Source organism: Argopecten irradians, chromosome 14 (assembly GCF_041381155.1).
Source record: "Argopecten irradians isolate NY chromosome 14, Ai_NY, whole genome shotgun sequence".
NCBI lineage: Eukaryota > Metazoa > Mollusca > Bivalvia > Pectinida > Pectinidae > Argopecten > Argopecten irradians.
Window position 1 is genome coordinate 2,334,528 of NC_091147.1, and position 25,832 is coordinate 2,360,359.

The following is a 25,832-nucleotide window of genomic DNA, read 5'->3' on the forward strand; positions in this document are numbered from 1 at the left end:
TCGTGGTCATACACCAACCATTTCCCGATATATATCGTGGGCATACACCAACCATTATCCGATACATATCGTGGTCATACACCAACAATTTCCCGATATATATCGTGGTCATACATCGACCGTAATTCGATATAACATAAGATGTGAAATGCAAAATTAACATATTGGATTTGGTTGGTTACAAAATTTATTAATAGAAACCTGCTTAACAACTTTGAAGTGAAATAATTTTTTTAAGTTTGCGTGTGGACAATTTTAGTTCTGGAACGGAATGCACGACCACAGAATCATATGCATGATTTGTATAAAACCCAATACAGGTGTAAATTTTCAGACTATATATAGATCCTATTCAACTCGATACCGACGAGAAATATAAGGCATGGTGAGTTATTGATTATTTCGACACCATTAACCTTGAGGTAATGCCGGGTCATCAATAGACAATGTGTCAGTGACTGGTTATATTATTAATATATCTGTAATGCTTTGTACAACAAACACCGATAATCAACAAGATCATCATTTGAGAAATAACTGACATAATTTATGAATGACACAGGCCGGACATTTATGCTATATCTAGCATGGTCTTTTTTTCAAAATTTTCCATTAGGACCAGACTGGGTAACTGTCCTCGATATACTTACACAATCAACTGTTCTTTTGCTACACTCTAGCGAGGTGTTTCTCTATACAATCGAGTGTTGCCACACCTAATGTTCCTTTCCTATTACGTAAAAGAGGAAATATTCCATTCACATCTAAATGCTATTTAAACTTTCGTACAACTTATTCTAGACTTTTGTTGATTAAAATATATAAATTTGTACATAAACATACTTGATAGAATAGCACAGTATATACATATATTTAATATTCAACATTACTTATTAAAGTATCGTTATACTGCATATTGATAAACATGTATATACTATTTATTTGTATATGAATAACTGAACACTTAGTTTACGTGAATTTCATATTGTGTAGTTATAGGTCTTTAACGTCATGTTAAATAACCACGAAAGTGTTTGCGGCGTGTTCGATGGCGGACAAAATCCAGGAGAAACATGTATCTACATCAACCCAGAGACCTATTGCTTATCTTTTTTACCAGGGTCATAGTTTTTTTTATATGATTCACTCAGAAAATGAAGATGTGTTACATGAGGGCATGATGATATACAAAGAAATATACACGACAAGATGGATACACAATGTACAATGTATAAAGTTATACCGGTAATTGTATAGTTTTCAATTTTAAGTAATATCATTACCTTCCTTAGAAAATTTTTTTTATAACCTGAATATTGCAAACATTCACTAGACGCTCTAATCTAAAAAACATGATATTTGGTATGGTAATGAGCAAATTATCTAAAAACCCTAATTTCGCATTTGAAAAGATATTGAAATTCATCTCCGATATAAACAAGACATATATTACGTATTCTATTCTTTTTTGAGATACCAAGCCATCGCCCATATCCAATGGGAAACTTTATATAAAAACCTAGCCGTAAATAGGAGTCGAAATCTATGGATCAGATAGATAACACGGCAACACTTTTGTCAAGGACGTTTATTTTGATTTGTAGATATCTGTATTAAACACATATTTAATGGCATTTACACTGACAACATCTGTGCAGGGCTTCGCCTAAACAACGCACAAAATATAAGCATGTGATACTGTCATATTAATACGCATTAACACTACTTTTACATAAATGCTGTACAAATATTAACAAAACCCGATTCAATTGGCACTATTTCTTATTATCTACTAAGTCAAAGGACGATTCAGTCTAAGAGTACATTAAAATTTACACATATTTCCTAAACAAATCCGTTCTAATAGAAATTAGATTAGTTGGTGTACTGTCCGCCATTACAGATAGTGGTCGGACGTCTTGTATGCCGAACCCTTGCCCCTGCCAGTGTAGTAAAGATTTTTGTCTAGAACTTCTCATATCGCTCTTACAGTAGTGTGTTTACCTTATTAGATGCATGTTCTTGTCTAAAAATGATTTCATCAACTCATCAGTGGTTATGTATTGCATTTGTTTAACGTGCGTGACTTTGGCTCGAGTATGGTACTAATGTACATGTTCTACTTAATACTTAATCTTATTGATCAACGATTTGGAATTTCAATGGTACATGTATCAATCAAAATACTTTAAAACGTCGTTAAATTTGTCAATATTTCTTGTAAAATATTTCATAAGGAATGTAGAACAATGCATTTATGTCATATTTTGCCTCGTGGTTATGTAACAGAATTAGCCTAACTGAATTTTCCCTTTAACAATATATTATTAATCATGTATTAATCATCCACTTGACCAATTACGTTTAAACTACATGACATACATGTGAGGGAGCAGCTGTTATTTGATTGGTGGTACTTTTTGTGCTAATTTACATATACGTATGCAAATAATGCCAATGCTTAACATATCTATAATATCTATAATTTATATTTTTGAATAAACAAATATATAACATTTTAAGAACTCCATGAAAACTCATTACAATTATCTATTTCAAACGTCTCCAAAGATCTGCTTCGCTCAATTTACACACTGCACTGACTGTACCATCTACTAGTATCTGACCAGCTATAATATCCTCTGTATTATGAATGCACGTAGAGCACATTTAAATAAAAAAAAAAATCATCATCAAAACATTCAGACAATTACTGAAATAATGCCATATAAGGAAATAGATATTTCGGTACAGCAGCAGTTGGTATATCACGTGACATACAAAACAGTAAAATTGTTCACCCGCGAAAATTAACAACTATACAGTATACGGTATTAGTGGTAATTTTCAATAGGACTTGTGGTGAGTCTGCAAATAATGACAATGTCACGCTTACCAAATTGATAATTCACACGAAGGGAATGTCACAACACGAGGGAATGTCACACGAGGGAATGTCACATGACTTACATTTATTTTAAATAATTAATTTTCTCTGTGTTTCTGGCTTTCTGATTGGCCTATTCATTTTTTTCATTCCACGATAAAAAAAAATATCCGAGAATGGCGCGGAAACCCGACGTTATCGTGACGTCACAATAGAAACATTGACGTTGCGTATTGATTTGGAAAAAATAATCCATTGGAAAAAAATCAATGGAATCGTACGTGAAAAGGTATTTTATTTTAAGTAGCTTGGAAAATTAATTATAAGCATTGAAGTCACTATTTTTTAATTTCATCGGGGTATGAAATAAATTTTGTTTGCAATCTTTTGTGAGAATCCGCTACGTGGATTCACACCGTTTGCAAACAAAATTTCTTTCATACCCCGATGAAATTAAAAAAATAGTGACTTCAATGCTTAATAAATATTTAGAAACAAAGGAAGACTTCGTCACATTCACACACTATATTAGACACAATATTGACATAATTTTGATTTGATCTCTGTTCGGTTCAATTTTATCAAAAATATAAAAATAATTAAAATACAAACCGAAATATTTACACTTAAGAGACAATGTACGTGACACTTCCATTTAACAGATCGAATGTATCGTTTAAGGCCATGATTCTGAATCAGTGATGGGAATGATAACGAAAAACGTATAAATACAGTCCATCTAGAATATGTCATTAAATAATGTACAATATTTACTTTCAAATGGGTTGACATTTCCTAATCCATCTGACTAGGTGAGCAAAAACACAGCACCGATAAACAATAAACACGATAACTTTTTTATATTAATGACAAAATAATGACACTTTTGTATGAAATAATGGCATATTGTTTAACATATTATGTTCAGGGTTGGGGGGAGGTGGGTGTGTTCGAGATGTCATGGCAAGCTCTTCAAATTGATGAAGGTAGGAAATGTAAATCATTGTTTGCGTTATAAAATTATTAACAATACCAGAAATAAAGCTTCATTAAGGATATAGAATGATACGATGTTGCAAAAATACTTTGATACACACATGTATGTTGTACACACGAATAAAGAAAGCATTTTGCATATAAATTAATAAATATCTAACACCTTCACTGCAGGCTGTAAGGTTATTCACAATTTTCACAATAACTCCATCAATTGTTCTACGCCTCCCAAGGCCAGCTTGGTATGTCTTCACATTCATACTATTGGTATTTACATTGTGTTAGTTAATCTATACAACTACTTAACATTCTGAGTATAAAAAGTTATTACATAAAAAGAGATACAAACAATACCACGTACAATGTATATAACTGAAACATACTGACAATAATTGCATCAAAAAGCAAACTTAGATAATGTCAAGTATACAGAAATATAAAAACTTTACTAAAAACTTTGCGATAATCATACTGGCGAAGAAGTGATATCCTTAAGGGGCAAGAGAACCATTACCATTACTGTACTGAACGACGTCAATAACTTTAAAACCTATTTTTCATTTTATCTGTTTTTGTACTTTATGACACCTCCCGTTTTTACTCTCCCATACATTAGTTATACCTTATGGTCTTTTTGTATCATTTATTTCTGTACCTTGTGATCTGTACTATATGGCCTAGTTTTTACTCATCATCTGTTTTTGTACTTTTCGACTTCTCGTTTTTATTCAAATATTAGATGTACTCTATATTTTTGTATTGTTTTGTATTTTTGTACCTTGTGATCTCTGTAGTTTTACTCTCTCATATATAAATGTTGTATTCTTTAACCTATTTTGTGTCATCGTTTTGTATTTTGTAACCTTACCTTTATCTCTTTTTTACTTCGTTATATTAGTTATATTCTATGACCTTTTCATTTTTATTTTTATTTTATTTTTACTCTCTCATATATATAACTTATATCATATGCTCATATTTATATAACTTATATCATATGACCTATTTTGATATTTATCACGTACATGTATATACTATTTTCAAATATAGCTAAATGCATTCTATTTTTATGTCTATCTTGTCTTCTTTATCGGTCCTCTCCGAGATTCTATATATTTCTTTCTTACCCTGTATTCTATAATTTCTACTGTGTCTTCGCAACTACGTACTCTATGCCAATACTTATAGTGCCAAAAATGCAGTTAGTGTTTAACAATAATGCTCTAAAATACTGTTCTGACTTTTATATAATGCCATTCAGTAGTGTTAGGTTTTTGCAAACTTGACACTTTTCAAATTTTATCTATAATGCATACAACTTAACATTTAAATGTATGATAAAAATATAAAATATATACATGTACTAGACTTGAAGATAAAATGAAATACAAAATAATATGCATTTATGTTAAAATTTGAGGCATTATCATGATAAATTTTCAAAACTAAATGCATTTTCATGATAAATTGTGAAAACTAAATGCATTACCATGATAAATTGTCAAAACTAAAGGTTTTATCATATAATGTGTTAAAACTAAAGATCACTCGATCAATGAGTCGATATGTCGGAGTGTTTGCTCGAAATACAGAAGATATGCGCATTAAAAAAGTACAACAAATAAATACGCAAATATGCTCTACTAAGAATATAATGAGCCAAAGATTAATAGTGTGAAACTTAAAAGAAAAAAATGAACAAAAGAAATTGTTGTAGTTATGATTGGGGTACCAGTCGTCCCATTCCATTTAAGCCATTTTTTTACAGCAGCAGAAACTACTTCCACAGATCATGCAATGCGAGCAACAGATAAAACGCTAACATGCATCAAGAAACATATCTTTAGCAACGGAGAATTTATAAATCTTAGTGGTGTCCTCCACGCGCACCAATTGCTTCTACAAAACTATAACGAGAGTTTTGCTATATGTAATTTCGTTCTGCCATGTTGGATACAATCACTATGGTCTGTTTGAACAAATAACTGTTGACCCTTTTCCATATGAACAAGTTCGTTTACAAACCCATGAACTACCCAGGATCTCCTTCGATCCTTGACAAAGGACTGAGTAAATCCTTTACCCACCTTGGAAAGATCTCCCGCCCTCTCCAGAGCCAGGTGGATATGGCCTCGATCTGGGCTGGGCCGTCTACAGGAGTCCCCATCATATGTGACAGATACGGTGATGTTGTATCGTCCAGAATGTTTAAACGCCAACACGTGTGGTGCAACTCTATCGGCTAAGATGATGGTTGAGTTTTGTGAAACTTTGAAGTTGATATAATCCATTGGGGGCAGCCCTGTGAAAGTTTCGCTAGGTCGCTTCATACTGAGGAGCTACAAGAAATAAATACTTACATTGCAAGTCAAATATATCCGTGGGACCCATGACGTACGATCTGAATGATTAGTTCTTAGAGTGGACTTCAGTGTAGGAAGCTTACATAGCCGTCAAAGAAAAAATACCATTTGTCCGCGGAAGTGTATCTTTAAGAACGTGAAAGTTGAAGGAAATACTGAGTAACATACTACTCCGCACATGCTATTCGAACTCACGATCAAGAGGCGTAGGGATTGTGATAATGTCGAAACATCTTAATTACTCGGTCATCACGACTCCTTACACTCAAACAGTGTATTGTAATTTATAAGAATTTGTTGTTATTTCATTGACGCTATACTAATCAGAGACATCGCTTTCAAGGTCCGAATAATAGGACATTTCATAGACATTTAATTCAGGGAATTAGCTCGGTTTTATATTTTTTTCCGTGGTTACGGTTCGCCAGCTGTCAATTAGACAGTACTTGAGTTTGCATTTTGTATTATGTATGCTACGGCTTTGCTCCGACAGACATCGAAAACATGCCATGCAATTATCTTTTTCACATTTTCATTGACTAAAATATCATCATTTTTTTACCAAAAAAATATCAAACTTTGATAACTGATATGGTGCATGGTGCCTCATTTATTGTATAAAATACCAGGACAGAAACCTTTGTAAAAATAGTAAATAGCGAGAACATATGAGAAAACCCTAGTAACTCTAGGTATCTGTACATGTGTGCTTTCTCGTCATGTAAACAATCTCAATAACAAGAAATTATTTAAACTTCAACCACATAAGACGGATTTTATTGTAGCACATGACGACAGTTGTGTTACTCGCTTAGGCATGTGAAGCACTCCCATGATGAACTATTTATAGCTGTACTTACTATGATAGAAATCCACAAGCTATTTATAGATTTACAAATACAAACGACATTTCATTGTTTCTGTAAATATCAATGTAGACTTAGTAATTAACTTACCTGTGTTACCATGGATATATTAGTCGGGTGCGATAGGTTCCCAGTCGATTGATTATCTTGATTGTATATCACAGGTAGACTGATCGTCAATCCTACGGCACAGAGAATTAATATCAAGCCAGCACACCTGATACAGACAGTCTTCCTTCCAGCGTCTTCCTCGGCCTGACTGTCCTTATGTACCTTGGTTTTTACCGACCCATCACAAGTACCTACTCCATCAGTAACAACACCAGTTAGATCGGGATCCTCGTACAACTCTGTATTCTCCCAAGCCATGTTTAATACACACTATCTACTCCATCAGCAACAATATCATTTAGAGCATTATCGGGTATCCTCCTACAACTTCTCCCGAGTCATTTTGATACACAATACAAGTTACATAAGTCCTTAACTAACACTGTCCGTGGGTATCCCCAGAGCTATTCTTATGCACATGTATTTAAACAATACATCATATATAGATACGCGCAATACAAATAAATAAGTACTCTGATGCATATATTTGTCAAACATCAACCGTTTTCGGACATAACATGGAGATAAATATGGGATTATACAAAATAAATAGAGTGCATTTGGTTGGCTACAAAGTTCATTAAAAGAAACCTGCACAATCTGAAGTAAGATAATTTTCCGTATAGTTTTCGTGTGGAAAAATTCAGTTGTGGGAGAGAATGCACGACAATATCATATGCATGCTTTCTATAAAAACCAACGCAGTTGCAAATTTTCAGACTATATTTAGGTCCTATAACAACGCGATACTGACAAGAAATATCAAAATGCATCGTGAGTTATTGCTTGGGTAATATTTTGAGACCAATAACCTTGACGCAATGCCGGATCATCAATAGACATATTGCATTGTGTCAATAATTGAATATATTATCAAAGTATCTGTATTGTACGAAACAACAAACATCGATAATCAACAAGATTATCGTTTGAGAAATAACTGACATAATTTATGAATGACACATGCTGGACATTTATGTTATATCTGGCATGGCCTCATTTCAAAATTTTCCGTTAAGATCAGACTGGGTAACTGTCCTCGATATACTTACACAATCAACTGTTATTGTCCTACACTCTAGTAAGGTGTTTCTCTATACAATCAGGTGTTGCCAAAATAAATATTCTTTTCATACATGTATTATGGTAAAAGAGGAAATATCCCATACGATAATGGAGCACGTGTAAACTATGAAACACCAGCGAAGCCGTGTCACTGACACTGACTCTATTATCATTACTTACACCCTCATAACCGCAACAAAATCAAAATATATTCCATATGTTTACAGATTTTCACGCAAATAAATATTATTAAGTCTCGCCACATTTGCATATTTCTGTAAATACCCATATTTTCTGTCATTCCCGTCATCGTCAACAAAATCGATTGAACAACTGATTGTAATCTTGTCATTCATATGTTCCCACCGAAAGTGTTTGCATTTGTTTTTGTTTGATGGAGGGCAAAGTCCAAGAGAAACTTGTATATAACATACGGAAACTTCCGTACGTTTTGTCAAGAAGTAAAGATGACGTAAGAAAATGTTGAAGTTGAACTTTGGAATTTAATGATGATAACTTTGACTTGACGGATGGCTATTCTGGAGTGTCCAGAATATAGCTGATGTGTTCCGTACAAAGTCGGAGACCTAACTGCCTTACAAATAAAATATTTCATGCTTAAATAATGTACATACAATAAAATTACAGAATTATGATTGACAGATATCGCTCATTGGCAGATTAATCAGCCGTGGTCAGTGTCCTTTAGGCAATTAGGATGGCCGTGACATTAATACGGTTACGTAATAGAATAGAACTTAATTGCCAGAGGATATACACAGTTATCACACATAAGGATTTTATCTCAAATGTCACAAACGTAAATATGATCAAGAATATAACCTTAGGAATGTCAAATTACACACAATAGTATTAACTGATAATTGATGTTAAAATTTAGCAACTATTAACCCAAAGCTCAAAGCACTTTAAAATTTATCACAAAATTCTTTGTGATAACTTCCTTCCGCTCCGGGAAAGACGCGTCCCGCGTCTTAATTAAACTGTCCATTGTTTTGATGGAGTCTATTCGCTCGGTGTTCATAGGAAATGTGTGGTCGCTGGCGTCGTGAATTATTTTGTGGTTGGTTTCGTGGTCCGGGAAAAACATTCGGTCTGGTAGTATTTGGAGCGCTGTAGTAACTTAGTTGTTTTTGGAGGGTTGTGATTATGTTTTGTTTCTGTTTTAATTCCTCGTCCTTCTCCGAAATTCTGAACTTTAAATTAGAAATCTGTCGCTGCGTCTGTTCTTTTTGTTTCGCGGTTGTTTGTAATGTACTGATTGTTTCATCTTTGCTTTTCATAATTTTCTTTCTGTTGTCCAATGCTTTTTCTAGTTCTTTGATTTGAGACACATAATTGGTTATATTCACATTTTTGACGCGAGCACATTCCTCTTCTAGGAATTTCGTTTGATCTTTGTAATTTTGCACACTTTTCTGATATTTTGGAGATGGTAATTTTGGTACGAACAAGTTTTGACTGTAATGAAATTATCTGGTTGCTGTAGTTAGAGTCTTTCTGGAAATCGTTTTGAAGTTCACTATTTTCAATGTTACTGAATGGAAAAATACACAATACCTTTTTCGTATCTCGGAATTTCCTGAGACGTTCAGAATCTCGCCGCCGTTTAGATGTTGACTTGGCCTTTTTCTTTGGTGCAGTGCGAATAACGGACTTACTGTCCGAAGAGTTTTTCGGGACAGGAACAGGATGGATAGGCAGTTGTCGCTGACTGGTCCAGGGATAATATCCTGTTGTACCAACATTTGTAGTACAATGTCCGGTTCGATTAAAACACATTCTCGAAAAGTGGCCAATGTTTCCACATCGGAAACAGTAATATCCGTTTGCTGGACAACACATCGGATGGTTTGGGGCGAAGTGGCCTCCACATCTATAGCATAATGCCATCCTGAATGGTTACAGTCAAAACGTTACCCTGGTTAACTCCAAAGTATGGCGAACACAGTCTTGGTTAAAATCCAGTCCGTGTGATTCCGAATAGAGTTGGTCCTTCTTTGAGTCACTCGCGGGAAATACTTGCTTGGCAGTTGAGGTTTCGGGAAAGCGTACCCAGCGTAGAAGTGGGTACTACCAGGATTATCTCCACCAATTAACATACGGAAACTTCCGCACGTTTTGTCAAGAAGTAAAGATGACGTAAGAGAATGTTGAATTTTAACTTTAGAATTTAATGATGATAACTTTGACTTGACGGATGGCTATTCTGGAGTGTCCAGAATAAAGCCGTTGTGTTCCGTACAAAGTCGGAGACCTAACTGACTTACAAATAAAATATTACATGCTTAAATAATGTACATACAATAAAATTACAGAATTATGATTGACAGAAATCGCTCATTGGCAGATTAATCAGCCGTGGTCAGTGTCCTTTAGGCAATTAGGATGGCCGTGACATTAATCCGGTTACGTAATAGAATAGAACTTAATTGCCAGAGGATATACACAGTTATCACACATAAGGATTTTATCTCAAATGTCACAAACGTAAATATGATCAAGAATATAACCTTAGGAATGTCAAATTACACACAATAGTATTAACTGATAATTGATGTTAAAATTTAGCAACTATTAACGCAAAGCTCAAAGCACTTTAAAATTTATCACAAAATTCTTTGTGATATATATATCAACCCAGACACATATTGATTATCTTCTAACAAGATTTTTATTTATTGATTCACTCGGACACCTGAAAATGTGTTACATGAGGACATAATGATACACTATAAGACTCTTTCATATGTGGATATGATGAATAGTGATATTCTACCTGAGGATCACAAAATGCTGTATTACCGAGAGTTTTACATTTTGTCATTCCGAGGGAAGAATATCCCTATCCTTCATATCCACGTATAAAAGAGTATTTTCTCTTATACCTCGACGTTTTATTGCAATTTTACAACTATAATATCCCGCCATTTTGAAATAAATTCGAAAAAAACGCGACTGCAAGTAAATTCTCCATACATGATAACTGCGTTATATTTCCAACCAAATTTCATTGTTTGTATCTTTAACAGTAAATCCGGAATAGTTTCTGAAAACAAAATGTTAAAATTGTACCGAGAAAATTGCACTTTTGTCGATGATGTGACGTCACGAGGCTTTATTGCATAGGTACTCATGCAATACATGCACCTTCAGGCGACATGAGTGTATTGCCCTGGATCAGCCAGTATTGCCCTAAATCAACCAGTATTGCCCTAGATCAGCCAGTATTACACGAAATATGTCTGATATGAAAGATGGATACACAATATAAAACGTATAAAAATACAGAAAGTTATAATTTTTTAGTTTTCAATTTGATGTAATATCATTATCGTTCTTAGAAAAATTGCAAAGTTGTTTATAACTTGGATATTGCAAACATTCACTACACGCTCTAATTTAAAAAAGCAGGAGATTTGGTATAGTACTGATATATTTTTATCTTATAGCTTTAATTTCCGTGTATTAAATTTTCAAGATTTGGCAAAAAAATAGATAAACAAAAATGCGGTTTTATGATTCAACACAATAACCACCCCGCCAAAATAAAAAGGGTACTGTAGAGTAATTGTTAATATTAGCGTGGGTTTTAATTCCACTTAATTCACGAATTCCACAAAATTCGCAAACTTTAATACGTCGCGGATTTAAAAAAAAATAAAATAAACTCCGCAAATAAATTCCAAACAGTAAATCGCAAAATTTTACACCCGCAAAAATTAACAACTACACAGTATACGGTATTAGTGGTAATTTTCAATAAGACTTGTGGTGAGTCTGACGGCAATGTCACAATAATGAATTTGATAGAAGATGACACGAAGGAAATGTCACATGACTTACAAAGCCGACTTCGTAAATACTCATATTCATTTTTAATAAATATTTAGAAATATAGGAGGAACTTCGTCACATTCACACAATATACAATGTAGAAAAAATATTTACATAATTTAGATCTCTGATGATCTGTAATTACAAATACTGTTCGCAACTCGTTTCACTTTTATCATAAACATAAATTACATTGAAATACAAACCAAAATATTTACGCTTAAGAGACAATGTACACGATACTTTCATTTAACAGATCGATTGTATTGTTTAAGGTCATGATTCTGAATCAGTGATGGGAATGATTACGAGTAACGTATACATTCAGTCCAGCTATGTCAGTAAATAATGTACATTATATACTTTCGTCCTAGTCCATCTGACTAGGTGAGCAAAAACTCTAAAACACAGCACCGATAAACAATATACAAGATTTTTTTTTATATTGTTGGCAAAATAATGACACATTTGTATTAAAATAATGGCATATTGTTTAAAAAAAGCTGGACGGGGGTGAGAAGGGTACGTAACAAAACTATCGTAATAAAACCCTTCAGTCAAATTGATATAATCAAGGAATGTAACACATAGTTTTCATATAGAATTCTGAACAAGAACAGAAAGAAATTAAAGCTTCAGTTAGAATGAAAAAATGTCTACGATAAGTACAAAATTGATAAACATGTGTATAATTTATGTATATCGTACACGCGACAATAGTAATCATTTTATACATAAATTAATAAACATCTTACACCTACACTGCAGACTATGTACAGAGACAGTCAGGTCATTCACAATCATCACAAGCTGTGTAGTGAGACAATCAGATATGTTACCTGAAAGTGGTCGAGATCGGGTTATCTCAGTCGAGGGCTAAGATTTTGTAACATAATCCCAACCGAGGCGTTCGATCACTTAAAGGTAATAGATTTTTTCTCGCGCCTGTTAGATATAACAAAACCCATCTATATACGCGTTCAGAGTGTAAAATATCCCGTCTAGGGCCTCCTGGTTCAAAGCCGATTAACCATTTCATCTGCGCTTCGATTTCAGTCATTCCGCGTAAAACTATAGTTCGGTTATATCAAAGAAAAACGATAATCAATCGGTACATACTGTTTTCATAATTATATATTTCAATTTTCACTGAAGTTGGACTCAATGAAACTACTTGAGAAATCCGACTTCATTTGATCATGAACTTGGGTATGAACTTGGGTATCCTAACATCGCGCAAGAAAATATTTTATCTAGATCTACTTTTGCCTAAGAAGGCGTACATGTAGCTTCTTACTAGGCCTAGGCATAGATCTAAATAGCGGTGGGTTTTTTTTAAATGCAAATATTACGGACATATTTCTACAATTTTAAAAGCATTTTATGATTTTTATTGAAACAAATTCAACATGAACTGCTTCGCAGCTCATTCCATTTGTTTCAAGAGCAACTTAATTCATCATCCAAATGACATCAAATGTCTGAATGCACATATTTCTAATACTATTGATTATTTGACGAGTGTGACGTCACCGATTCGAAAGTATGACGTCAAATGCGCGGACTGTTACATGAATGGCGTAAAATTCCACCAAAAATCACGTTCAGGTACCAGACAGGTCGGACGAGATAGAAAAATCTAGCACCGGGTATCATGTGGGATTTTACCTGTCCGAGGTCACTCAAACTGCAAACTTGACACTCACAATCATCATAATCAGTCAGATCACTCACAATCACCACAATAACTCCATCAATTGGTCTACACCTCCCAAGGCCAGCTTGGGAGGTCTTCACATTCATACTATTGGTATTTACATTGTGTTAGTTAATCTATACAACTACTTAACATTCTGAGTATAAAAAGGCATTGCAAAAAAGAGATATAGATAATGCTACGTACTATGTATATAACAGAAACATACTGACAATAATTGTATCAAAACGCAAACTTAGATAATGTCAAGTATACACACATATAAAAAATTAGTAAAAAATTTCATTAAGGGGAAAGAAAATTAATACCATTACTGTACTGAACAACTTTATGTACATTAAAACCTATTTTTTGTAATTTTATCGTCTATATTTGTACTTTGTGATATCTCTCTTTACTCCATTATATTAGTTGTACTCTACGGCCTACTTTTTGTATCTCTATCTTTATATTCTATGATTTCTCTCGTTTCACTTTCTCATATATAAATGTTTTAACCTTTAACCTATTTTTGTGTCATCGCTTTGTATTTTGTAACCTCCGTTAAATTAGTTATACTCTATAATCTAATTTTATTGTATCATCTATTTTTGTACTACATGACCTTACCTTTTTACTCTCTCATGTACTACTTATACCATACGACCTATTTTGATTATTTATCACCTACGTGTATATAGCTAACTGTATTCTATTTTTACTTCTACCTTGTCCTTATCGGTCCTCTCCGAGATTTGACTGTCATTCACTAGTTATACTATTGCTACATCACCTATTTCTTTTTAGCCTGTAGTCTATAATCTCTACTGTGTATTTAGTCGTTTGACTTCGCTACTTGTGTACTCTATGCCTAAAATGCAGTTATTTTTAACTTTAATGCCCCAAAATAATATACATATAACGCCATAAAGTAGTGCTTAGTTTTGCAAACTTGACACTTTTTTTTAAATTTTATATATAATAAAATACCACTTCCACAGATCATGCAATGCGAGTAACAGATAGAATGCTATCCTGTATCAAGTAATATATCTTTATCAATGGAGATTTTATAGAGTTTATTGTTGTCCTCCACGCGCATAGAGGTTTGCTATATGTAACTTTGTCCTGCCATGTTGGATACAGTCACTATGGTCCGTTTGAACAACTAACTGTTGTCCCTTGTCCATATGAACTAGTTCGTTTATAAAGCCATGAACTACCCAGGATCTCCTGGGATCCTTGACAAAGGACTGAGTAAATCCTCTACCAATCTCGGAAAGATCTCCCGCCCTCTCCAGAGCCAGGTGGATACGGCCTCTATCTGGGCTGGGACGTCTACAGGAGTCCTCGTCATATGTGACAGACACGGTGATGTTGTATCGTCCAGAATGTTTAAACACAAACACGTGTGGTGCCGCTCTATCAGACGTGATGATGTCTGAATTGTGTACCTTGAAGTTCACATATTGCATTGGATATTGTCCGGGAAAGGTTTCGCCAGGCCGCCTCGTTCTGAGTAGCTACAACAAATAAATTCTACCATTACAAGTCAAATATATCCGTGCTACCCATGACCTATGGTCTGAATGAATATTTACAATGGCTAAGATAGGGCTTCAGTGGAGGATTCTTACATACCATTCAAATGTATTGATAACAGAGAATTGGAAAAAACTTCATAACAAAATGAGGACATTGGAAGAAATAATGATTTGTTGAGTTGTCTTTAGACACGTTATTGAAATAGCTTTTTGTTCAATTAGTTTGACATTCAGCCATGCATCGTGTAATTATAAGGACGTGCCAGTTTTATAGGTGATACCCGGAGTACCCGGAGTAATACAACCAACCCGCGGGCCGCGTACCTAACCAACTGTTCCACATGCTATTCGAACTCACGATCAAGAGGCGTAGGGATTGTGATAATATCGGGACATCTTAATTACTCGGCCATCGCGGCTCCTTACACTCAAATAGTCTATTGTAATGTATAAGAATATGTACGAGTCATCTAATACTGTTATTTCATTGACTCTATACAAACCAGAGAAATCTCTTTCAAAGTTCGAAAGTCAAGAAATGTTTATAGACATTTTTTAGTAACGGATAGCCAGTTGTCAATCAAACTACACTTGACTTTACATTTTGTATTCTAACAGATATGGAAAACAAGTCATAATTGGAGTTCGTTAACAATTACATGTATTCTTATTCTAATTTGACATCCAAAATCATTCATTTAGACAGGTAAACAGTAATAGCATATATACAAAACACTCAATTCCAAACGTGCCTCCCCGGCATTAAAAAGTTGTTATTGTTTAAAGACTTTATTCCGAATATTATTGCAATTATTTTGTTCATTTTATTTGCATTTTGCATCCACAAACAAGGATAGTCCGTGAACATAGAATTGATTTTGTATTTAGATAAGAAAGTTTTCCTTTCAATAGAATTTACTGTACACTTTAATATGGAGTGAGCTTCATCCTCTACAATATTGCAAAATTTGCATAACCGGTGCTGGCGAGGTGTCCTACCAGCTTCAAGTTCTAGGTTGTGATTGCTGATCCTAAGTTTAGCCAGCAATTTTCGTCATTAAAATTTTGCAAAGAAAGATTACATTCCTCTTTATAGTTTTATATTTACTATATAGAAATAGCTTAAGCTTATTACTGCAATCTAAAAGCTGCATTTTGCTTGAGAAAATAATGTCAAATCTGCAGTGTATGGATCTTTTTAATGACCGTTTTAATCTGGCTTGTTCTTTCCTACTGAAATTTCCCCATTTAATGTCAAATATTATATTATTTTTGTTGATAATTCTTGATACGTATAAAAACCACGAATATGATCCACTTTCATGAATATTTTTACCGACCTTTAAATGCTATTTTATTAACGCCATCTTGTGATATTATAGCCAAATAACAAAATGTTTGAATATTTTCCCACTCCAAGCGCCCTTTTGCAAACTTTTAAATTCATTTGTTCAAATGGCGTTTTATCTATCATTGGAAATTCGTCAAATGTTGAATTATTAACACTAGCTCTTTCACTTGCATATATTATACAATTTTACTGCAAGAGTCAGCATACCATATTTCAGAATTATATGTTAAGATTGGTCTGACTAAAGAATTATATGTTAAAATTGGTCTGACTAAAGAATTGTTTGAGGCGTTTCAATTTCACATTGACCGATTTTATGTAAACTTGAAACAAATAAACAATACGTACCAGTGTCGGTATTGGTGTCGGTGTGGACATCGTGTCGCTACCAGATTTCACACACAGCATTATAATCAAAACTAGGATAATCAAAATCAAACCAATAAATAGTGCTATCACCAAACAGGTTTTAGATTTAAAGCATCCAATACCGTCTTGTGTCACGTTTTCTAGATTGCCCATCATGTTGTCTCGTGACATACAGCTCTGTTCTACACACCACGTTATATATCATAAAACAACACGTCTTCATGGACTGTTAATTTCTCGCTGTGTTTCTTTGGGTCAAAGAAAAGTGATAGTGTACGATGGAATAGCTGCATCTGTCTATATATACATGTACGTCGTCATCAGTCAAGCAACACCTTTAGAATGACACATGAACCGGCAGGTGTACATCAAGGATAGGGATTACAACATGTCTAAATATATCCACGTATTTATATCAACAAAAAACCCAAATGCATAAAAAACGATGAGCGTTATCATGCATATACTTGATATGCATAAAAACGTTTTTAATGTTTAATTATCAAATGGTAGGGATGAATGTTGCAATTCCACATAGTCGTATTTATTGTAGACACTTTTCCATGGTTTAATGGCAATTCCAAACATTGTACAAATGTATGGTAGATTGAATGTGGTTTTTCCACCTTCAACTATTCAAGGAAAAATATTTAATACACACATACACTTACATTTCATGTCAACGTTCAATCGTTTCTTAGGCGTATATCTTATACATACCTGTATATATATATATACACTATATCAAATGTACCTTTAAACTTAGTGTTATATAGTAAATATCAACCCATTTTGTTACAATAGCTTAACGCTAAATCTACACATCACACAAACCACTGGTTACTTACGCTTATAGTGTCTGTGTGACCTTTATTAATCAATTAGTGATACTCTTCCGAATGTAGAACTGTCTATCTGTATCTTTGTACAATATGCATTACATGATCCATTTGTATAAGTGATGAGTCAGCAGACTCAAATGAAATAAAACTTGAGCTTGTGTGATATCAATAGGATAACGTTGTCCGCTCTGTCACCAAAACTTATATACACGTACTTATGTTTTGATTAATGTTGCCTAATTGCTATGACCAAGACTTAAACGACAAAAATTGTAAATATGTCATGTCCACTGTTTCTAAAATGTATATCAACTATAGAAGTGGTAAATGCAGATAAGCTGGTTTTTACAGTTTAATCTAAATATAGAATGCTAATAATAGTTTTAAAGCATGGCAGATTACATATCGATTTTGATTCCTAATAGAGGGAGCATGCTGTCCAACGACACTACAGTACAGATAGGTACATGTACCCAATATTAGGACAATTTATCATGTAATCATTTGTGTTCTTGTTTTAATCGGCGGTTTTTTTATATTACAGTCATTTTCTTGGCGATTATTACATGCATGGTTACCGTTCTTTCTGTGTTCTAATGCAAATGCCGTGGTAAGTTTCCGTTTAGCGTTTTTCGCGTTTTAACGTGTGCTAATATAATAGGCATAGTACTGCCAGTAATAAAGAAATTCGTTTCACGAGATTACTCAAAAGTTAACACCATGCAAACATCCATAAATGATACACAAAATGCATATATACTATTTCTTGTCCTCAGCATTTGTGTGATAGTAGTTTTCAACCATGTCTTCAGTTGTATGTATGTAGTATTGTATCACGTTATCTGGCGATTTCGTAATGTTATCGGCTGACTCCCTAAGGGATTGTCCACATACCAATGTTCTGACTCCCGAGAGTTGAATAAACAGGACAGAAGTTGACGAGACTAATGGTATTAGGTATCTATTGTCCGATATATATTTCTCCAATGAACTCAACCACCCTTTATTTTTGGCAAAATATTTCAACGCATGATAAGAATGCTTTAACCTTGACACATGTTCAAAATGTTTATAATTAGTTCGAAGAAATTTGACTTATTCCTTATTATATTGAGTACATTAGTTGTATCAGACATGACGTAGCCTAATATGATCATTCTCTACCGTGGGATAGGATAGAGAAAACTCTCCCGAGGATGTGATTCACGACGGTCTAACCCACGGCTTGTCGTACTGTCCTGAATCTCCTCCAAGGGTAGAGCTAGATTTTACTGTCCTACTCTCTGGGTAGGTAATGATCCATTTCCTGCCCCTGTCATTAACACAAAAATAATAATGACACTGTTCATAAGGTACGTGTGATGTGATACTACATTGTGCAAAGTCCATGTTTGCTAATTCATTAACGCTATGGGCGTCGTAACAAAGCCCAGAAGTCGCAAAAACGCACGAATCACACACAATTGGGTTATCCGTCGAGACCTTCACCATTTTCGCTGATTTGTGAGATAAAAATACCCGATGAATTGCACGCAAAATACACTAACAAGACATGTATGGACCATAAAAAGGACAATCACGTGATGTATATACAAGTACTTGCCAACTTTTTAAAATTCCCATGGGAGTAATTTCACATATTGAAATTGTTAACCTCAAAAAAGTCTACTTAGTAACCCCTTCGGAGAAATCAAAGTTTTGTTGTTTTTTTGCATATTTTGACCTGTTCTTTCTTATAGTATAGTCATATTTTTGACATTTTGAATATTAAAGAATGTTTGACTTGCTAAAATGGTCTAAAATGGGGGATTCAAAATCAGGAGTCTCTCTCTAAAAAAGGGAGAGTTGGCAAGTATGCATGATATACGCGACGATAGGTCCAAGGAAAATCATGCGCAATCTATGCACTATCACTAACGAACTTTGTATGAACTGCGCGGGTATGAGTCACGCATGAAGTTTGCAAAGAATGCACAATCACAGCGGATGCCCGAGTTGCGTTCTCTCCGTGCATATATTAACTGTTTGAACAAATTTCATTGCCATATTAGCAACAGGATCGGGCAAGTTAATTCAAACTTAGAAACGCTGTAGCCATACAAATTGACAATATCTGTACAGATAATTTATACACATTGTACGTCAAAAGATGGCTTATTATACTATAATTATTATTCTTAAGGAAAATATAAGAGAAGAAAGAGACAGATGGATAAGAGAGAGAAAGCAGAATGAATATACATTAATAGTTTACATCTACATGAATAAAAATTGATGGGCATGCGGCGCTTTTCATGCATAGAACGACCTAAGAACTATGCAAAGCACGCAAAAATACGTAAAATAATGAAATACATCGTAAACTGCTCAAAACCAGGAATCCAGGTTCCACGTCAGACAAACTATTATAAATATATCTATTTAGTACATAAAGTTGTTTTAAGAATCGGATGATTTCTATAGACGTATACTTTTGTGCAATAAAATAGATAATAAAAGATAAAAGACAATGAAGTTGGGATAGCGCTAATATTAAAATCTCCATACATTGTACGAGTACATGATTGTGCACATTTTTTATATTATATGCATACAACATGTATACAATAAATACATGAACGTATATATCTTAAATAAAAGATGCCAGACAAATTCAGCAGTACACCGGACACCAGTTACCATAAAAGATAATCCAAGGTGACCAGTGCAAATATTCCTGATACGAAACGATACAAAGCTGACGAAGCAACATCAATCTACTGCAATAAATGCGATACAAAAATTAGCAGCTGGAGATATCTGGACTGTGCTGTTTGCAAGCTGCATTACTGCTTCATTTGTACAGGACAAAAAAAGAACGTTTTGTCTTGATTAGAAACCGGTGAGTTGGAAGGCTTCACATGGTCCTGCAACTGTTGTAAAGGAACAGAAACAACGCTACTAAGGATAGAAAGTTCCCTTAGTCAACTTAAACATAATAGTGAACTCAGATTAGATCATGTCAAGAATAGAATCTTACAATAGAGGACAGACAGAACAAACACGAGGAATATGTATCAACACAGATGGGCAATTTAAAAATGGTTGTAAAAGATGAGATAGTGAATGACCTGAAGAGTGAAATAACAAAAATTGTGGACCAAAGAACACAAGAGCTACAAGACAGAAAGACCCGAGACACAAACATAATAATTTTCAATCTTCCAGAGTCACGTATACGTAGCGAGATTACAAATGAGCGAAAAGATGAGGATCGCCGGAAACTTCAAACCATTGCTGACTCGAATGGAGTTCCTGACTTAGACATTATCGCTATGTTCAGGCTAGGTCGACCAGAACCCAGGAGTAACAAAACCAGACCCCTGAAAGTTATCATGAATAACAAAAAGCAGAGAAAACTCCTCCTGGAAAATAATAAACTAGTACGAGAAAAAGCAGCACTTGACTTAAAAAAGGGTTATTATAGTTCGGGACATGACCATCGAACAAAGACAAGACCGCAAAAAAAAGTTTGTAGCGAAGAAAAATGATAGTAACAACCAAAAAAAGGTGGAAGTTGACAACAGAATTGATTCACAGACAACATCCAATTCCGTCAGATCAACAAATGAGATTAATCCTATAAGACGGTCCTTCAACATGACATCACACAATAATGACGTATCTTTAGGTGGCATGACGTTAGTGTACAGCCAGGACACTATCCTTGACAGTAGAGTTCCGACATCGCCAGAAGTTGAAAGAGTCTAGGATGTTAATTTTAAGGAGGCTTTTACTGTAAATAATGACATCAATACCACTATCGACCAATCACCTTCCCTCATCGTTTTTTATTCAAATGTTGATACCCTCACGGCAAGCACATTATCAGAGCTGGAGCAAATGGCAGTCGAAAAATCACCAGACATTATATAGCTTTCTGAGGTTTACCACAAAAGTATACCAGGAATTCTACAATATACCAAAGAAAAATCCCAATGCTATGAAAGAATTAATAGCAATTAATTTCGACGAACATGTTTGGTGCAGCATAAATTTGAAAAACAAATATAAATTACTGATTGGAAAAATCTACAGAAGCCCGAACAGTGAAAAAACTATTTCAAAGGAAACTACGATAACAGTGATAACGACAATAACATCAAATTACAACACCTTTTCACAGATGCAATGAAACGATCATTTAGTCATACTTTAATAACTGGAGACTTCAATTTCAAAGAGATCAGTTGGAATAACTGTTCGACCTCAGTTACTGAACGTCATCTATCGTATGGGTTTTTAGAAACGACGAAAGATCTCTTCCTCAATCAGCATGGCCAGCTTCTTACTAGATATAGAGGGTCAAACGGTTAATTCCCTTGACTTGATTTTTACCAACGAAAAGGGAATGGTTGATGACTTGGTCATAGTGATCACTTGCTGTTGACTTTTCATCTTAACATATTCAGACACAACGATTAAAACCACAGTGAAAAAAACTATTTCAAAGGAAACTATGATAACATCAAAGAAGAACTAACAAACAAAGATTGGCATACTCTCCTAGAGGAAAAGGGAGCAGAGGAATCGCGGAAAGCCTTCGCTGAATTTGTATCAATGATAGTAGATCAAAATGAACTAGTGAGCAAAGGTAATTACGACCATCCAAAGCAATCAGCCCCTTTAAACAAACTAGCTAGAATCAACATCAAGGATAAGCATAAAAAGTGGTTAAGATATCAAGAATGTAGGACATCAGAAAACTGGAATCAATACAAACTAACGAGGACAAGGCAACATCCTCCATTAGAGTGTCGAAATATCACTTTGAACGTAATAAAGCAGTTGAGAAGAGAGGACTCCCAGGGAAATTCAAAGCCTGGATATACTAGCATGGCGTACTACCCAGACTCTTGTGGCCATTGCTTGTCTACGAAGTAACAATTACATCTGCAGAGGCAATGGAGAGGATGATCAGTGGACACCTTCGAAGATGGCTGAATATTCCACGCAGCTTCAGCAGTGTAGGCTTGTACAGCTCAGGGACCAAACTCCAACTCCCGCTCAAATCGTTAACGGAGGAGTTCAAGGTTATCAAAGTACGTCAAGTCATCATGTTGAGGGACAGTGCGGATGACAAGGTCAGAGAAGCGAGGGTCGTTACACGAACAGGAAGAAAGTGGGACGCTAAACAGGCTTTGAAGGAAGCAGAGGCAAGACTTCGGCATGGTGATATCGTAGGGTCCGTGGCATCAGGGCGTCTTGGCCTGGGGACCATCACAAGGCCAAGGTGGGGAAGTGCAAACCAACGGACATGTAGGGACATGGCCCAGGCAGAGATTAGATCGATGGATGAGGAGGCTAGGCAGATGAAGGCAGTGAGCATGAGACAGCAGGGCAGCTGGACTCACTGGGAGGGAGTGAGGCAGAGGAAAGTATCTTGGAAGGTGGAAGGTCACAGACTTAGCTTCCTGCAGGTCAACCTACGATTTACTGCCAAGCCCAACCAACCTATTCACCTGGGGAATCAAGGACAACGCTGAGTGTGTACTTTGCAGGAAACCAGCCAACCTGGCACATGTCCTCACATCATGCCAGGTGGCACTTTCAGATGGAAGATACACATGGCGCCACGACCAGGTCCTCAAGGAAGTAGCAGCAAGTCTAGATCGTGCAAGGAGGAAAAAGCGGACGATATCAAAAGGGCCAAAGTTTGTCACATTTGTGAAGTCTGGAACCCGGGCTACAGGAAGCGTAGAGGCTGGTGGAGTACTCAACAGCAAGAGACTGGGAAATGAGGGCAGACATCCAGCAGAGGATGGGTTTCCCAGCAGAGGTGGCTTCAACACCACTCCGCCCCGATGTTGTGTTATGGTCCCGCAGCTCTAAACAGGTAGTCTTGGTGGAACTAACAGTACCATGGGAAGACAGGACGGAGGAGGCCAACGAACGGAAGCAGCAGAAATACCAACATCGAGGATAAAAGACATGGTGCTTACCGATAGAGGTCGGACGTAGGGGTTTCCCCGGCCAGTCATTATGGAGAGCCCTACGCCTATTAGGGGTAACCGGAGCAGACCGGAGGAACCTGATAGCAGCAGTTAGCAGGCAGGCAGAAGTTGCTTCCAGTTGGATCTGGAGGAAGAGGGAGGAGAAGTGGATTGGTCACCAGCAACAGTGCTAGCCACAAGGTGACGAATGGTAGAAGGACACACATTGCAGCCCGTGGCGATGAACAGGCAGAAAAGACAACTACCCGCAATAACATCAAGCGGATGCGATAGCCAACCAGTCCCTGGTTGGGCCTGATCAACCCAGCCGGCGCACCTCTGGACGTCGTGGAAAGCGCAGAAACGTCTAAGGAAGGAGGATCCACGTGATGAGGGGACCGGTCAGCATTGGAGTCATCTGATGTATTTAAGGTATAGTCAATCACATAAAAGCCAATCCAAAACAGTTCTGGAAATATATTTAAAAAAATCAAATCAGCAATCTTGAAACTGAATCCAAACAAATCATCAAGTCCAGACATATTCCATTCAAAACTGATTTTAGAAACACCTGATGAACTGATTGAGCCACTAGAAATAATATTCAAGAAATCAATAGAAGAAGGAACCATCAGATTGGAAGGTTGCTCATGTAACACCGATTCACAAAAATGGGTCTAGACTCAAAACAGAAAATTATCATCCAATATGTCTAACGTCGATACCATGCAAAATTCTTCAACGAATTCTGAAAGATGAAATCACCACTCACATGGAAACAAACGGTTTATTTTCAAATCACCAACATGGCTTCATGAAAGGGAAATCCTGTGTGACACAACTCATCGAGGTCAAAGATTACATTTCCAATGAAATGGATGAGGGGAAAAACGTCGACATCATATACCTCGATTTCAGTAAAGCTTTCGACAGGGTCCCTCACAAAAAGTTACTTTTAAAATTGGAAAAATATGGTATCAGAGGAAATGTTTCACATTGGATCAAAAACTTTCTCATTGGAATGAAGCAGCGTGTCTGTATTGACGATGAATTCTCCTACGTAAGTGACGTCACAAGTGGTGTCCCCCAGGGGAGCATTTAAGGGCAAATATTATTTTTAATTTTCGTGAACGACATGCCGGAAGTAGTGCAAACTGTAATAAAAATGTTCGCAGACGACGCAAAATTATTGAAAGGAGTAAACAACAATGATGACAAAGAGGATCTACAGAGAGATGTTGTGAATATTTGCAAATGGACCGAGACCTGGAAAATACAACTAATGCCAAAAAGTGTAAACACCTGTGTATCGGTAACTCCAAGGACAACATTAACAAATATAACATCGAAAATGAAGGTCAAAAGAGTGAAATTACCAAAACTAAATCCGAAAAAGATATTGGCGTAACTTTTGATAGTAAAATGAACTTTAGTGAGCATGCCTCCAACTGTGTTTCAAAAGGTAACAGATTAACTGGTCTGATCTTCAAATCCTTTACCTACATCGATACAACAATGTTCCTTAACTTGTACAAGTCCCTGATTCGGCCTAATATGGAATATGCATCCTGCATTTGGAACCCTATGTTACTTAAGGATAAAATTGTGATCGAGATTGTCCAGAGGAGAGTGACCAAAAGATTAAATGGATTAACTAACTTATCCTACGAACAGCAACTAATATCCTTAGGATTACCAAGCCTTGAGTATTGGAGAAAACGTTCCGATCTCATCCAAATTTTTAAGATTATCAACAACATCATTAAAGTCGACAAAGTTAAATTGTTTACAATGTCTCCCATCACCTTCACAAGAGGTCACTCTAAAAATATCGTGAAGCCAGTATCCAGACTAGAAGTAACCAAACATCGGTTTAACAGCAGCATTGTAGATATTTGGAACAATTTGTCAG

General features: G+C 35.5%; 1 protein-coding gene across 1 annotated transcript; it reads right to left on the reverse strand.

Annotated features, from left to right (window-relative positions):
- LOC138307258 (uncharacterized) lies at window positions 1-8,388 on the reverse strand. The gene is made up of 2 exons (XM_069247900.1): window positions 7,203-8,388; window positions 1-6,222 (listed from the first exon to the last, which is right to left on the reverse strand). Exons 1-2 carry the CDS (start codon window positions 7,479-7,481, stop codon window positions 5,791-5,793), a joined length of 711 nt encoding a protein of 236 aa, XP_069104001.1. The 5' UTR covers window positions 7,482-8,388; the 3' UTR covers window positions 1-5,790.
- Window positions 8,389-25,832: the final 17,444 nt, after the last annotated feature.